The 17765-nt window shown below is 42.3% G+C and overlaps 1 protein-coding gene across 1 annotated transcript in view; it reads left to right on the top strand.

The window, feature by feature from the left end:
- Window positions 1-17765, top strand: part of SERINC5 (serine incorporator 5) — a 182137-nt gene that overhangs the window by 45599 nt on the left and 118773 nt on the right. Inside the window, exon 2 of the mRNA XM_033929725.1 lies at window positions 6631-6798. Coding sequence (XP_033785616.1) covers window positions 6631-6798 — 168 coding nt within the window. The remainder of the gene's footprint in view (window positions 1-6630; window positions 6799-17765) is intronic.

Below are 17765 nucleotides of genomic sequence, written 5' to 3'. Positions count from 1 at the left end.
ATACCGCAGGCCCGTGAAGCTCTATGCGGTTTACAAAAGAAAACTTATTCAAATGACTAAGAAAACTTGGTTACTCAGATATTTAGCAAACAGGTATGTTTTTAGGTGTTTCCCAAATTCTAAATAAGTACTAGAAGTCATGATCAGTCGGTCTAAATCCTTACCCCATAAAGCCGCCTGGTAAGACAGTAGGCGTTGATGATTCTTTTTAAGTTTACATCCTTTTACAGATGGAAAAATAGACGTTCACATTTAAACTTTAATGTACTTACTGGTAGCAAAAGAAAATAGGTCAGTTAGATATTTAGGAGTCAATCCAAACAGAACTTTGCAATTCTTTGCAGTCCTCCTTAGTCCGAGCTCCACTAAATAGTTTGGTGTCGTCCGCAAATTTTATTATCTCACACTTTGTCCCTGTTTCTAGATCATTTATGAATATATTAAATAGCAGCGGCCCGAGCACCGAGCCCTGCGGAACACCACTCGTGACCCTCCTCCAGTCCGAGTAGTGGCCGTTCACACCTACCCTCTGTTTCCTACCCGCTAACCAGTTTCTGATCCATCTATGTACGTCTCCTTCCACCCCATGGTTCTTCAGTTTCCAGAGCAGACATACATGAGGCACCTTGTCAAAGGCTTTTTGGAAATCTAGGTATATGGTGTCTATGGGGTCTCCTCTGTCCATCCGTTTGTTAATTCCTTCAAAGAAGTGCAATAAGTTAGTTAGGCACGATCTTCCCCTGCAGAAACCATGTTGGCCGGTTATCAGAAGTTCGTTTCTTTCAAAATGTTCATCGATGATTTCTTTCATCAGTGCTTCCGCCATTTTCCCCGGAACCGAGGTCAGACTCACCGGTCTGTAGTTTCCCGGGTCACCTCTTGATCCCTTTTTAAAGATGGGCGTAACGTTGGCTATCTTCCAATCCTCCGGAATCTCGCCTGTTCATCTTGCATTGTTTTGAAATTTGCAGCTCCTAATAATGTTTATTTATTAATTAAAATATTTATTACCTGCCTGAAACCTAGACAGCTTACAATAAAACATCTAAAATCTTAAAAACAAGCAAAACATTTAAAATGATCAGATACATACAAAATAATCTAATAATGATGCTGAAAAAAACATCCCGAATATAAACACACTGCTTTTCAGAAAAAATGGGGTTTTTTAACAGCTTCCTAAATCCCAACATATAACGTAAAATCCCAGGCAAACCATTCCACAACCCAGGGCCAGCCACTGACAAAGAAGATTTTGCTGTATCAACATAATATATCTTTCTCCTTCTTCCCACTTCCAACAACATAGAATTCTCAGACCTCAGAGTACATCCTGGCTTATATATTTGCAAAATCTCATTAAAATAAGCAGGCAATTTATTATATATTTTATTTATTTATTTTTAAAATTTCTGTACCATTTTTTCTCCAAAACAGTTTACAAAAGTCACATACATAAAATATTATAAAAATCAGAACAAGCTAGGAACAAAAGCAGACAGATTCAATCTTTACATAAGGTCAATTGCTCAAAGAAATGCATCCACAAATAGTTTTGTTTTTAACATTTTCCTAAATGAGTTCCTGTCTCTACATTTTCGAATTTGACCAACAAGGCTATTCCACAACTTAACTCCTGCACATGTAAAAGTCATGGCATTCGTTTCCACATATTTAGGGTTAACTTTCGTTTTCAGCAATGCTGAACTTTCGGAGCGCAATGATCTTAATGGTTGATACTTGGACATCAAACCCTTAAAGAATTCAGGGATGGTACCATATAAAAATTGGTGACATAACATAATTGCTTTGTATTCTAAATACAATTGGCAGCCAAGCTCAGGATCTTATGCAATGCTTGATATACATGTGTTTGGTGCTCTGGGGCTTGGTCTAATGTTTGCAGTGTTGCCTTCTCATAAGTAAGACATTTTTTGGAACTGTGTATGTAGTAAATGTGTATGTAGTAAATGTGTATGTAGTTTCATTACAAATACCATAGCTCTGTTCATTTCTGCAAAGAGACCCGGAAGCTTTTCGTTTGATGTTACTGGTTCACAAGTTTCAAGTGTGCTACTTCAGCCCTTTCATCTGTGCTTCCATTTCCGGAAACAGGGACAATGGCAGAGCGAGTCGCTTTGTGCCTCTTTGCTTCATGTAATGTTTTATGGCATTTTTCCCCAGTTTCATATCCTCCGCTACTGAATGCTACCGAGGTCTAGGGATAACTTTTCAAGCAGTTCATGCATCTTTTTGTTCTGCCTGCGCATTCATTCACACACAAACGTTAATGCAGAGGTTCTGGAAAGAATTTCATGAGCCATGTTCTGTATGTTTTTTCTACTTGTTAGTATACAGTGCCATTTTAGATAAGTTGTAGATGTTGGAATAAATACAGTTTAGCAAGAACATGCTAAGTCTGTGACATATTTTAGATTACCAAGGCTGTACATTAAAGCATAGTAAAATTGGCATATCTCCACCCTTCACCAAGACATCTAAAAAAAAATGAAAAACATATCAGAGCTAAACATCGATTTCATAAAATGCTGCCATGGCAAACATGGAAATTCAAAGTGTTCTAAAAGGATGCTTATGACTTAGAAACCAACTCCGCTGGGCAAACATATGCATGCCCTGCCTCTACACGTGTAGTAATTAGAGTCCACAAGGCCCTCTTGCTGTGGAAGCTGCCCATGTAATGCTGCAAGGATAAATGGCTAGCAGGGTATTGGCGGTGGCATTAAGAGGCAAATTTTGTAAATGGCATCCCGATTCTAGGTGGCGGTAGGCATCCTACTGCTGTCTAACCAGCCAATTGGGATGTATGTTTTTTGAAAAACAAAACAAAACAAAAAAAACACAACAACAAACCCTCGAGGCAAGCCACCTACACTATAGGTATCTGTTGCAGGTGCAAGGAGGTGCCTAGGGTTGCTTAAGCTCACCCAGTGTTTTTTCTTTTCTTTTGAACACAATACAAAGACATCTGCTATATACATTTCCCAAAGCTAACATATTTTAGTCAACAAATTTCGTTTTTTAGCTTTGTTGTCTGGAGACTTATTTTTCCATCAAGTTTGTTTCAGTTTCTTTTTTCTGCTTCTGCAAATTCTTCTGTTGCTGTCCATTGGTTCCTCCTACCATGGTCCAGCATTTATCCCTTTCTCATCTTTCGCCCCTGCCCACCAGCCCAACATTTCTCTTTCTATCACCCCTCTCAAGCACCATGACACATTTCTCCCTCCATTCCCTTCACCACTATGTCCAGCATTCCTCCCTCTTGCATCCCTTTCAATATGTCCCACTGTTCCCTTTCCACCACAACATTTCTCCTTCTCATCTTTCTCTTCCCTATCATCTGTACCTCCCTCCCTCCCTATGACCAAAAATTCTCCTCTTTCTTCCATTCCCCATGTATACCCCCTTTACACCAGCAATCTTTTTGTAGGCTGCTCTAATTACCATAGCTGAAGGGCAGCACTATTTCCAGCCGCACTTCTTTGCAGGGCAGTGGGCCCTGCATGCTGCATGTAGCTGAGGCGAAGACTTCCCTCCGACGTCAGCTTTGACGTTGGGGAAGACTTCTGGGTCAGCTATTCGAGGTGTGCTGAGATCGCTGCACGCTGCAAAGAAGACTACAACATGGAGGGCAGTTAAAGGTGCGTATTAACCGAGCTCCCTCCAACCCTGTGGGATCCCCGTGACCCAAGGGGACCCCTGCGACCTGGAGGGGGAACCCGTGGGATTCCTGTCATCCCCGTTCCCATGCAACTCTCTATTCAGCACTGCTTTTTTTTTGGGGGGGGAGGGGAGGGTGTGGAAGGGAGTTTGGCTGGTGCTGGTCATGATCCTGGTTCTGGTCTCAGTGGTGGGGTGGGAGGAACATTAGACACTAGGGAAACTCTTTAATAAGGGAGGAGGGTAGGGAGACTACTGGCATTTTAAAAAAGTCACTTTTTCTATCGGTGCTTAAGGCAATTGCGGTTGTGGATTACTATCAGAGTTTTAACATAATTTGCATGCTCATTGAGTATCCTGCAGCCAATCTTTAGCAGGAAGCTTACAGTAAAGGATTTGTGGTCAGCAGTAGAGAATGATGCAGGAACTCAAGTTCCTCATCCTGTCCCCGCAAGTTTTGTTGCTGTTCCTGTCCCTGTCTCATTCCTGAAAGCTCTGCCTTAACTGCACAAGCCTTGAATACTTATAATTTTAAAGTGTTTGAGGTTTGAGTAAATGAGGACAGAACTTGCAGGAGGAGAACTCGCCAGGACGGGAAAATTAGTTCCTGCAGGGACGGGAAAAAATTTGTCCCCGTGTCATTCTCTGGTCATCAGGTCTACTGCAAAGCATTCTGCATTGGCCCCTAAGAGCTAGATGCACTAAAGTCAGCGATCGTGTAACGATCGTCGCTAAACCGGTTTTGACTGGTTTAGTGATGATCGAATTTGCTGACCTGATGCACAAAAATGGCTCACCACGTGTTTTTTTGCCCGATCCAACTCAGCCATGCAAATAAGCTCTTTAATATTAAAACGCCATGCAAACTAGCTGAGCAATTGATGCACTAACATCACTTCCCAAAGCACAAAAAAAAGTGATCGCTTTTAGCGATCTGAAAAAAGTGACTGGTCAAGACCAGTCACTTACCTGTCCTACCAATACAAATTAATATATTTATAAAATGCCATACCTTTTTTAAAAAATGGAACAGATACTGTGTGTATGTTACATACGCACAATATCTACCCCATTAAAAAAAAAAATTAAAAGTGAGCCAAGTCAAACCCCCCACCCTCCGATGCTCAGATGCTTAAGGGAGGGGCCTTAGGTGTCCGAGCCAGTCAGGGCCTTAGGCCTTTCCCCAGTGCACATGATGCACCAGGGAAGAGAAGACCTGCCATTTTGGACTGGCTGGCCTCAGAACCAGAGGGACCAAGCATCCCTCCTGCTCAACTTCTGACAAAGGTATGGGGGTGGGGGAGGAGCTATGTTCAAGGGAGGATCTGGTGGCAGGATGGAGTGGGCATCCCTCCTGCCTTTTGGGGGGAAGGGGGGAGGGGAGGGGATGGTTTGCAGGGTGCACATGGAGTGAGGGAGCCTCCATTGGCAGGAGGGAGTGGGCATCCCTCCTGCCATTTTCACTGCCGCAGGTTGCTGAGGTAGGAGGAAGTGTGCATTCCTCCTGTCTCTCGTGGGGGCAGCCGTCATCTTTAGGGGGGAGTGTTCGGGGACCCACAGCTGTTGTCGGAGAAGGGTTGTGACGGCTGTGGCCGAGAGGGGGGCCAACACGACTTTTTTTTTTAAAATGGGCAGATGTTGTGTATGGGTAAATTCATAAAAAAATAAAAGGTTTCTTGTGGTTGAGTGGTAGGAGGCTTTGGGGCTTCCCTTGCCTCTCAGCTGTTCGGGCTTCCCCTGCTGGCTCTGCGCATGTGTGATAGTCGCTCTCACAACAATCCATTGGATGGGAGACATGGGGATTATGGCGAACTTCCGCACAAATCATTGTTTGTGCATCAATTGCTCTTTTGGAGTTGGCCAAAAGTTGAATTGCAGCGGACCTATGCGGTATTACTGACCTGTTTAGTGAATCTAGCTCTAAGTGAGAAAATGGCTGAGAGTGTGAGAATCTTCAGATAAATATGACACACTCCTTATGAGTGAGAGTTGGCATCTCTGAAGGCAAAATTTCATTCTGTTGTACAAGTGATATAGGAATGTGGTTGCCATGTTAGTACACTTAAGGTGTGTAGAAAAAGGGTCAGTAATAAGTTATTGGTAATTTTCTTCCCCCTTTGTGAAAGGGTGTGGGGGTGTGTGGAAACCAGCACCTATAACTTGTTTGATCTTTATTACACTCCTTCCTCAATATTCGCGGGGGTTAGGTGCAGAGCCAGCCTGTGAATACTGAAAATTCACGAATAACTTTTGGGCCAACTCTGACTCACCTCCGCCTCCCTCCTGCCTTCCCCTCAGCATCCTGGACCTTACCTGGTGGTCTAGCGGTCTTTCGTGGCAGGAGCAATCTTCCTACACTCTTGCCCCATGCAGATCACTCATCCAAAATGGCTGCCATGAGTTCCTGTAGTCTCTCAAGATTATGATGGAAACTCACGGTAGCCATTTTGGATGAGTGATCTGCATGGGGCAGGAGCATAGGAAGATCGCTCCTGTCCTGAAAGACCGCTAGACCACCAGGTAAGGTCCAGGAAGTGGGAGGGAGGTGGGGGTGATTCCGGTTTTAGGAAATCGCGAATAATCGAAATCGCGAGTCCTAAAACTGTGAATCGGGAGGGGGAAGTGTACAATCTGAAGCTAAAATGTAGTCCTTTTTATTTTGAAAACTTGACTTTGTGTTTGACAAAATATCAGCTCGACGACAGTGAAGGAATAATAACTGTAGAACAGTGGTGGTCTGGTTATTGTACAATTTTGGCTACACTACGGAACATAGGATCAAGGTGATTTAAAGGTCATGCAGTAGCAGCAAACCAGACTTGGGTCTCCCATGTCTCAAAAGATATGCAGATGAAATACAGTTAGTCCTCAATTTCCTTTTGCAGTGAATTGCTCTCTGAGAGTTCATGACCTGGAAAGCTGAAGCATCCTTGCTCTTTATTTTCACAGCTGGCCTGTTGCTGTGGTTCTGCAGCTTGCTCCCTTTGCTGCGCATGCTGCCCCAAGATTAAGCAGTCAACAAGTACTCGCTTCATGTATGCAGTCTACTTCATCCTGGTGACCATCCTCTGCTGCATCATGATGTCACCAACTGTGGCAGAGAAAATGAATGAGAACGTAAGTAGGAAATAAGAGTATCTTATGGTAGCAGGCACAGAAAAAATAGGTTTTGCAGTGTCGTTTGCACAGAAAATAGTCTAAGTTAATATTTTATACTGTTTGCTATAGTGTGTAGAAGTATTACTTTCAAGTAAAGGATGAGTGTCTCTAGGCAACCAAACATATCTGAAAGCAGCAATGGACAATGCTATTAACCAGAGATCAGTGCACAGAACAATTCTTGTGCCGCTATAAACCATGAACCGATGTGATTGAAGAAATTGGAGATGAGTGTTTGAATATATAAATGAGAAATTTTAATTGTCTAAGAAAGGTTTATAGTGGTAAAGAATGCACTAATGACAATTTTGGCATACAAAAGCTCGGTTAGGACAAAATTTGTCCTCCGAGTGTAGCCACTGAGGTCCATTAAATTATTGGTTTAAAAAAATCGACATAGATATTTATAAGAAGGGCCTTTTTGTTTTATATCAGTGGAAATCATCTTTTGACCCTTTAAATATTTTGCTGAAGAGTGCCCAAAGGAGGTGTGTTTATTGATGGCAGTGGTAAAGCCGTGTTAGATTCTGCCAGACGTACCAGGGAGATAGCTGCAGTTCCCAGGGAGCAAGGGGGACCCCTAACTGCATTCTTTTCAATACCTTGTCTTCATGGTTTGGGCCCCTGAAGGTAAGGTTAAGAAATAGTGAATTAAGGGTATGCCTTTTTCTCTAATATTAGAAAGCATGAGTTCTAGAGTAGGAAAACTAAAATCACCAAACAGAAGGATAAACTATGAGCACCAAGTAGGTGAAATAAATAACAAATTGATCAGAAAAGCGGGAAGGGCCTTAGGCACCTAGGCCAATCAGGCCCTAAGATCCTGTGGGTTGGGCAGGGGAGGGGCAGGCTTGCCTTATTTGGATGGAGGTGGGCCTGCTGGCTGGACAGTGCGAGGACACATCCGGCCAACTTGCAGGTAAGCCCAAAGGGGGATTCCGGGGTGGGGAGTTTCATTGGGGGGATCCGGCAGGAGGGGGTTGGGCACCCTCCTACCGGCAATCTTTGGGGGGGGGGCGTTGGAGGTTCCGGCAGGAGGAGTTGGACACCCTCCTGCTGGTGATCTTCGGGGGAGGTTATGGGGGGGTCTGGGGAGGGGGGTAGGGGCATTTTGTTTGGGGGGGTCATTGGGGGGTCCGGCAGGAGGGGTTGGGTACCCTCCTGCCGGCGATCTTCGGCGGGATGGGTTCTGTTGGCAGGCGGGGTTGGGCACTCTTCTGCCACGGTCGTCGGGGGAGGGGAGACTGGTGGCCATAGCCGTTACCGCAATGCTAATCGCGGCAGGGAGATCCCTTGCCGCGATTAAGTATAGCGGCCGCGTCTAAACAAACCTGATTCTGTAACCGGTGTCTGCAACATGGATGTCGGTTACAGAATTTGGTTTACTTTGGGCTGGTGTAGGCCCGATTCTGTATAGGACGCCCGGGACAAGCGCTCTATACAGAATCCGGGCCAAAATATTAGCAGAAGGAAGATAGAGAAAGGGAGAAACCTGAAACAAAGGGAAGGCAGAAGAGAGGGGGGTAGATGTTGGACTATGGGAGGTGCAGACAGAAGAGACAGAGGGGGAGAGACCCTGAAAAAGAACAGAGAGATGCAAAATCAGAACAGAGGAGGGAGACATGTTGCCAATAGGCGTGAAGGAGAGAGGAAGGAAAGCTGGACTCCTGGAAGGGAGAGATGTTATTTGGGGAATGGAACGAGGTCTGGAGGACAGAAGAGGTGCACTCGGTATATATATAAATAAATATGGGGGGGTGCCTTTTACTAAGGCACACTAGCTGATTTTAGCACGCACTAAATGCTAACGTGTCCACAGAATATAATGGGCGCATTAGCACTTAGCACGCGCTAAACCGGCTAGCGCACCGTAGTAAAAGAGGGGGTATATGTTTACTATTTTTATTGTTGGTAGATCATTTTGACTTGGTCATTTTAAAAGTAGCTTGCAAGCCCAAAAAGTGTGGGCGCCCCTGGATTAGATCATTCCACTTCTCCTAGTCTCTTTTTTCCCTCAAACCTCCCCTACACTAAAGCATTCTTGTTCATAAATTTCAGCCGTTCTGCATCTTTCCTGTTCAGTGTCTTTAACACTGGAATTGCCTCTCTACCTCACATATCTCATTTGACTCTCATTTTAGTGTCTGCTTTCATGACATGTTTTTGGATAATACGTTGATCGCTGCTTTATGTAGCCAAGAGCAATTGGAATTGAAATACTCCTCCCCACTATTCCAGGCCTTTTCTGCTGCACTCTTCTGTGTGAACAACATGGACACTATGTTATCCTGTTTTTGACATAAAAGGTCGAGGGACACATTATCTGCTCCCAAATGAAACTGTCCCATTCTTCTCACTCTTCTTCCTTCTTTTGCTGTTGTAAACTGCTTCCAGAAGATTCTTCCCCACTTAGCCTTCTTCTCTTCCTTGTCTTTTCTCCTCTCGCACTGTGAAGGTTAATTTCTCCAGGGTCAAACATGGCTCTCATTTCAGCCACTCCTTTTCTCAGCTGGGTTTCCCCCCCCTCATGTTTTTTTAGATTAGTTAAATAGGCATGTTCTCAATTCACTACTTCTTAACCTCACCCTCTCATAGCTCTTTTTGATTCCCTTGCTGTCCTTATTCTAATCAGAGATGGAACAAAGAAAACAATCCCCCCCCTTTTATATAAGGCTGTGGTAGCGGCTGCCGCACGGCAATAGCCCTGAAACCCTTTAAATCTCTATGGGCTTCGGGGCAGTTATCATAGCAGCAGCCGCTAGCACAGCTTTGTAAAGGGGAGGAAGTATTTTGGGGGGGAATAAAATGCAGCTTTCTGTGATGTGCAATGTTTTTATTACGGCAATGTTAAATATAGCACATTAGATAGCATTCACTATTTTTTAAATTTTGCTTCATTATCATAATGGATAATGTCCGGAATATGATTTTTTTTTCACTTATACTTTTGTGGTTTGTTGTATTCTGAAAGCTAATATTTTCACTTGGCAAGATAGTAAACATTTCTGTTTTGATGGCCCTACCCCAGAGGACAAATTGCACTTGAGTTTTCCTTTGCTGTCCTTAGCTAACTGTTGAAAGAGCTATCATGTTTACTCTTTTCAGTCTGAGGTAGGCTGGGTATTGCAACCTCTCCCCTCACTTCGTCTGATTGCAAGGCTTCCACTCCAGGAGATGCAGTCAGATGCAAGTATATTTGATTGCAAACTGTTAGTTTTTTAGGAGGAAGGTGGAGTGAGGTTGTGTGGGGTAGTTATATTGTGATGATCAGTATTTTGTTGATTTACATCTCAAATCCCTAGTTGGATCAAGAATGTAGTTAAATATCTGATTTTTAGTCAGTTAGGGATTTTAGTTTGGGGTGGCTTGTTTTTCTTCTTTCTTTCTTTTTTTAAATGCTAGATTGATATTTATGTAGCAAATTGGATTATCTAACAAATTGGATTATCAAAGCTTTTGTTCTATGTCTGGTAACTGTTGTGCCAAATTATAAGTCTTATGGTTTTTCTATGATTTTTAATTTAATATCTATATGGGAAAATTCCCACTCAGACTATCTCATCGCTTACCAGACTTATAAATTCTGCCTTACTGTCAGGTCTACTTTCTGAAGAGATGGGCCACATTGCTCTGATCCCATTACTGAAAAAAGTTGATCTAGACCCTTCTTCACCATCTATTTATCGACCTATAGCGGACATCCCTCTCCTGACCTCTATTATATCTGCTCAACTTTCATCATATTTAGAGAGATTTTCCATCCTTTTACCTCGCCAATATGGTTTCAGACCTAATTTCAGTACCGAATCTCTATTGGTCTCACTAATCTCAAAGTTCAGCAACTACATTCACGTAATAAGTTTGCAATTCTATTACAATTTGACCTATTTGCGGCCTTTGACGTCGTTCACCATGACATTTTGATCTACCAGCTTTCTGAGATAGGTATTGATTCTACTGTCTTAGACTGGTTCTTGAAATTCTTACGATCTCGCTCATACACTGTTAATATGAATGGCACTAGGTCATCCCCCAGGAAGCCATTATGCGGATTCCCACAGGGATCACCCCTGTCTCCTATTCTTTTCAATATCTATATGTCTACCTTGAAGCTTTTCCATCTATCCCCCTTCGAAACACTGTATACATATGCAGATGACATCTTTGTCCTTCTCAAGATAGATTCAAATCTTACTAACCTCACTAAGAATATTATAGAATGCAAAATGAAACATCAATCTTGGGCCCTTGCTGTACAAATGAAGCTAAATGAGTCCAAAACAAAACTACTTTGGCTTGGCCCAAAATTAGATCAGCTACCTCTGTTCATTCCACTGCCTTCTGGACCTTCACTGCAGATTGAAATCTCAAGCAAATTTTTAGGTGTCATTATAGACTCAACACTTTCAACGTAATTCTCTGGTTTAAAAAAAAATATTTTTTTTTAAGTCTCCATAGATTGAGGAAAGTGAGATCCTGTTTCCACCAACAACATTTTGCTGTCCTTGCACAATCAATCATTCTTTCGAGGTTGGATTACTGCAACTTGGTCTATTTAAGTCTGACCAAGAAAAGTCTTCAAAGACTTCAGCAGATCCAGAATACTGCAGCCAGATTGATCTTTGCAAAGAGCAAATTTGACCATGTTTCTCCGCTCTTGCTACAACTCCACTGGCTTCCAGTAATTTCTAGGGTCTACTTTAAAAGTGCCTGCCTAACTTTCAAGATCCTTCATGGTATTCTTCCCCCTTTAATTCCTCTATCTTGGAATGCTGCGAGAACAGATATCACCAGATCTATCCAAAAGCGCAAATTAATAATAATAATAATAAATTTATTTTTATATACCGCCATACCCGAGAGTTCTAAGTGGTTCACAACAATTGGATAAGATACAAACAGTACAAGTTATTTAAAAAACAGCAATTGAAGGCATCTAGTGGAAGAAATACATAAATTATAAAATGCATACAGTATAAAAGAATGCGGAGAATTTTACATAGCAAGATAAAAATATAAAACAGTATTAAGACCCTAACCTATTAAATAATTGAGTTTTTATCTGTTTTTTAAAATCCAGGTAAGAAGTCTTCTATCTTTCCCCTCACTAAAAGCATCACCTACATTGGAAATTTAGGGAAATCTTTTTTTTTCTTCAAAACTACTGAGCTTTGGAATAATTTTCCTGTCCAGCTGCGCAATCTGGGCTCTTTCCAATTATTCCGAAAACACCTGAAAACTTGGCTTTTTTCAAAAATGCAGATTTCTGTTTCCCTCTCCACCAATTCTCACTGTACCTCCCTTTTAATTTTTTGTAAACCGTGTCGAGCTCTTTATTTACAGAGAAGATTCGTTATATAAGCTTTATAAACGATCTGGAAATTGGTATGACGAGTGAAGTGATTAAATTTGCAGACGATACGAAGTTATTCAGAGTAGTGAAGACACAGGGGAATTGCGAAGATCTGCAACGTGACATAACCACGCTCGAGAAATGGGCCGTGACATGGCAAATGAGGTTCAATGTGGATAAGTGTAAGGTGATGCATGTCAATAACAAAAATCTCATACACGAATACAGGATGTCCAAGGTGGTACTTGGAGAGATCCCCCTGGAAAGAGACTTGGGAGTACTGGTCGACAAGTCAATGAAGCCATCCACGCAATGCGTGGCAGCGATGAAAAAGGCGAACAGAAAGCTAGGAATGATTAAGAAGGGGATCACGAACATATCAGAGAAGGTTATGCCGCTGTACTGGGCCATGATGCACCCTCACCTGGAGTACTGCATCCAGCACTGGTCGCCGTACATGAAGAAGGACACGGTACTACTCGAAAGGGACCAGAGAAGAGCGACTAAAATGGTTAAGGGGCTGGAGGAGTTGCCGTACAGTGTGAGATTAGAGAAACTGGGCCTCTTTTCCCTTGAAAAGAGGAAACTAAGAGGGTACATGATCAAAACATTCAAGATACTGAAGGGAATAGACTTAGTAGATAAAGACAGGTTGTTCACCCTCTCCAAGGTAGGGAGAACGAGAGGGCACTCTCTAGTTAAATGTAAGGAAGTTCTTCTTAACCCAGAGAGTGGTAGAAAACTGGAACGCTCTTCCGGAGTCTGTTGTAGGGGAAAATACCCTCCAGGGATTCAAGATACAGTTCGATAAATTCCTGCTGAACCGGAATGTACACAGGTAAGGCTGGACTCATTTAGAGTACTGGTCTTTGACCTAGGGGCCGCCGCGTGAGTGGACTTCTGGGCACGATGGACCACTGGTCTGACCCAGCAGCGGCAATTCTTATGTTCTTATCCATGCACCTGACAGCTTGGTTTCTCTCGGCCTGAGTTCTTCTGAATTACATCTCTCTCAGCCTGTATGTCACATTATTGATGCCTCCAGGAAACCAGCCACACAATAAAAGTGGACTTGGTTTTCTTCCTGGTGTCTCCTTCATCATCATGATCCCACTTCCTTAGCAGTGGAGTTGGTGTTGGATTATCTTCTTTCCCTTAAATCTACAACCATACAAGTACATCTCAGTGCTATTACTGCTTTTCATGTACCAGTAGAGGGAAAGCCTCTAACTGCTCATCCTTTGGTCTCTAGATTCATGAAGGGGCTTTTCAATGTCAAACCACCTCTCAAGCCTCCACCTGTCATCTGGGACTTTAATGTGGTTCTTTCCTGTTTGATGAAACCACCATTTGAACCAATGGCCACAGCTCATTTCAAGTTTCTCACTTGGAAAGTGGTCTTCCTTATTGATCTCACCTCTGCCAGGAGGGTCAGTGAATTACAAGCCTCATTATCAGATACACCCATCACAGTTTTTCATCATGACAAGGTGGTTCTACGTACACATCCAAAGTTTCTTCCAAAAGTTGTCACTGAATTTCATCTCAATCAATCAATTGTTCTGTCAGTGTTTTTTCCTAAGCCTCATTCTCATGCGGGAGAAACCGCTCTACATACTTTGTACTGTAAAAGGGCTTTGGCCTATTACATTGACCGGATAAAGCCTCACCGAACTTCTCCCCAACTGTTCATCTTGTTTGATCCCAACAAGTTGGGGCATCCTGTTTCCAAGAGAACGATTTCCAACTGGCTGGCTGCCTGCATCTCGTTCTGTTATGCTCAGACTGGACTGCACATGGCGAGTTATGTCACAGCCAACAAAATTAGAGCTATGGCAGCTTCTGCAGCTTTCCTCAGATCTACTCCTATTGAGGAAATCTGTAAAGCTGCCACCTGGTCCTCAGTTCATACCGTCACTTCTCACTACTGTCTGGAGTCATTCTCCAGATGGGATGGGCACTTCGGCCTATCTGTATTACAAAATTTATTTTCCTGAAGGCCAACACTCCCATTGTTAGCTTGGAGGTCACCAATACATGAGAATATGCTGCCTGCTTGTCCTGGGATAAAGCACAGTTACTTACCGTAACAGGTGTTATCTAGGGACAGCAGGCAGATATTCTCACAACCCATCCACCTCCCCGAGTTGGCTTCTTAGCTGGTTTATCTTAACTGAGGAACCGCGCGACCATGTCGGGTGGGAAGGCACTCATGCATGCACGGTTCAGGCTATCGCGAACTTTCTAAAGTCTTAAAGTGGTGATGCACTTTTAAAGTGGTCTGTACCGGGGCTCCGTCGGTGACGTCACCCATACGTGAGAATATCAGCCTGCTGTCTCTGGATAACACCTGTTTCGGTAAGTAACTGTGCTTTAAACAGTTAAAAATAAACTTGTTGGCCTAATGATTTATTATGCATTGTTCAATGTTCAGTGATGACTGGTAACTAATGTCATTATTCCACAGTAAATACAAAATGTTTGTTGTGTGTGAATGCTGAACAGTAATCCCGCATTCAGTCAGTATTGATCAATGTGTCTTTGGAGCAAGTTGGATGAGTCTTTCTGTCCTGAGTGAAGAGCTGCTTCTGCTCGTCATTTTTTTGTAAGACTTGAATTATGGTGCTGCATTAAGGCAATTACTCTTTCAGTGGAGTTGTTGCTACTTGTAATTCTGGGCAAGTCACATAACACTTAATTGCCCCAGGTACAAAACAAGTACCTGTCTAAAATATATAAACTGCTTTGATAGTAACCGCATACAGAAAAACGGTAGATCAAGTCCCATCCCCTTTGTGTTCCATCTGTGCCTTCAGTGGGTTCCTGATACTCCTAGATAGGAACAAGTTGATTGCACTGAAAAAGAGACAGGAATTTTAGAAAGCCTGGGAAACATTTTGCCTATGGTATAAAAGCTACAAAAACATGTACTCTCCTATGTATAAGAAAATTACACTAAGGAGACAGTTCTCTGTTATGTGTGACTGTAGTCACAAACTAAACAATATTATTTAACAATATTTATGGAGAAGAGGAGGTGTCAGTGATTGTAAGTGCATTCCAGGCACTAATGTGAGACCTTAACGAGCCTCAATGGACTCAATTGTCACAAACAATTCCCATTATTTTGCTTCTCTATATACTCGGATATGAGAACAAATTCAGTGTGACTCATGAAAAATAAATCAATAAACACTGCTGTTCTCCCCCTTTACGCATGATTGAGATGTCATGGTTTCTTTGACACAAAAAATCGGCAAAAATATGAGGAGATGAGGACACCTCCACTCATATAATGAGGAAAGAGGGAAAAATAAGTGAAAATTTCAAACAAAATAAATAAATGAAATAAGAAGTGTATTCAAACGCTATAAAAGTAAAAACTCTAAAAAAGAAGAGAAAAGAAAACTTTAGAGACTTCAGTATTGGGGAACTGCAGTGAAATTAGGTGCCCTACAGCAGTATCCCCTGGGCTAAACGATTTGTGAAGACTATAGAAGCCCAAGTTGATTCGCCCGATATATCATATTGTCTCTTAAGTGCTCAAAATGTGCTTCAAAAAAACTATATCACTTAATAAATAAGAGATGAAAAAAAGAAAAAAGTTTGTAACTTATTATTCCCTCTTTCAGCAAGTCCTCAAAGTTCAAAAAATATAATAATCAAGAAAGAGTGCCAGCAATGCATAGCAGCAATATAATGAATGCAATAAAAAAAAGTCCAACTTATCTAAATTCATGAGTTGGAACTGTCCGTCATTAACTGGGGTAAGTCCGTGATGTATTTGACAGAGCGCTGTTTCGCTATTTTGCGGCAATTTTTTTTTTTCATACCTTGATGGTTTCTTTGAAACTATCAAAATTTTCTTGTGAAAGTTTTTTTTCTCTGGCAAGCAGTCGTGATAAATCCCTGAGGAAAGCACGGAAATGGGGTCCTCATCTGGAGTTATGTACATAAGAACATAAGAATTGCCGCTGCTGGGTCAGACCAGTGGTCCATTGTGCCCAGCAGTCCGCTCACACGGCGGCCCTTAGGTCAAAGACCAGTGCCCTAACTGAGACTAGCCTTATCTGTGTACGTTCTGGTTCAGCAGGAACTTGTCTAACTTGGTCTTGAATCCCTGGAGGGTGTTGTCTCCTATAACAGCCTCTGGAAGAGCGTTCCAGTTTTCCACCACTCTCTGGGTGAAGAAGAACTTCCTTACGTTTGCACGGAATCTATCCCCTTTTAACTTTAGAGAGCACCCTCTTGTTCTCTCTACCTTGGAGAGGGTGATCAACCTCGATATTGGAGCTTCAAATCAGATAAGTTGCTTGATTTTTGGCTTACATGAGTAACAGCATTTACCAGCTATTTCAATGTGCTAGTGGATAACAGTGTTTCTTTTCTTGTTTATTATTTCACTTGGGACACGGTTCTCCTTTATTTATTGATGGATTTGCATGGCGATTGCCTTTGCATACATTAGCTATGGTAAACAGCTGCTAAAATCTTTGAAAGCACACTCCACTAGAAGTGTGTTGACTTCATGGGTGAAGACCTGGGTGTCAATGCCTGAAGAATTTCGTAGGTTTACCCTCCGTAATTTTACAAAATTTTACAGAGTGGATGTGACAGCTCATATGGACACTGCTTTCAGGTCCATGGTGCTGACAGCAGTCTCATCTATCCCACCCTAGACTCCAGGAACTGCTATGGTATGTCCCATTTGTCAAGCGTCCTGTACCTTTTGCACCAGAAGGGAAGATTAGGTTCTTACCTCAGTAATCTTCTTTCTAGTAGAATGGTACAGGAGTCTTGATAGCCTGCCTTGCTAGATTTCTGTTTAGCCTGCTTCCTGTCTCAGGCAGGTATATGTATCCAGAAGTTTGGATTTCTGCCTATCAGAAGTATTTGAAGACCATTGTAACTTCTCAATTGTGCAGTCATAGGAATATCTTTGGGATCTCCATCAGTGTTAGTGCTGATTGCGCTCAGGTAGATAGTTTGCTAGTTCCACCTTGTTTTTTCTTTTGTCTCACATTTGTCTCATGTTTGTACACTGTTTTATATTGAAATTGATTTGATTCTCAACACCGTTTAAAGAGCAGAACAGAATTAGCTATGTTGGGGAGAGTTGTACCCCTCCTATTTATTTCTCCTCTTATAGTGCTTTGGTATGAACTGAGGAGGAGCTGGAGTACAACCCAGAGCAGGAGGTGGAGCCAAAGAAAATTTAACTCCTTCTACACAACTCACAGGTAGGAGATACATAACCCCCTTACCCTTCTACCAGAAAGAAGATTATTAAGGTAAGACCCTAATCTTCCCATAGGATTAATCAAGGCTGGTATTGGTATTTACTTAGCATTGTATTCAGTACTGGGTTGGTTTAAAAGGAATGCACCAACCATTTATCGATTTGCCCCATTCTTGTCTTTACTAATAGTCATCACCCTTAATGTGCAAAAAAAAAATGGATGAATGTACAAAGCTGAATTGTGAATATGAAGTGTCTTCTATAGCCACTTTTATTTTAATTTAAAATGCGACATTTTAAAAATTCTGTCACAGCTTCTGGCCAGCTCAGGGG

This window comes from Geotrypetes seraphini, chromosome 1, assembly GCF_902459505.1.
Source record: "Geotrypetes seraphini chromosome 1, aGeoSer1.1, whole genome shotgun sequence".
Taxonomy (NCBI): Eukaryota; Metazoa; Chordata; class Amphibia; order Gymnophiona; family Dermophiidae; genus Geotrypetes; species Geotrypetes seraphini.
This window is presented reverse-complemented; position numbering and strand designations above follow the sequence as displayed.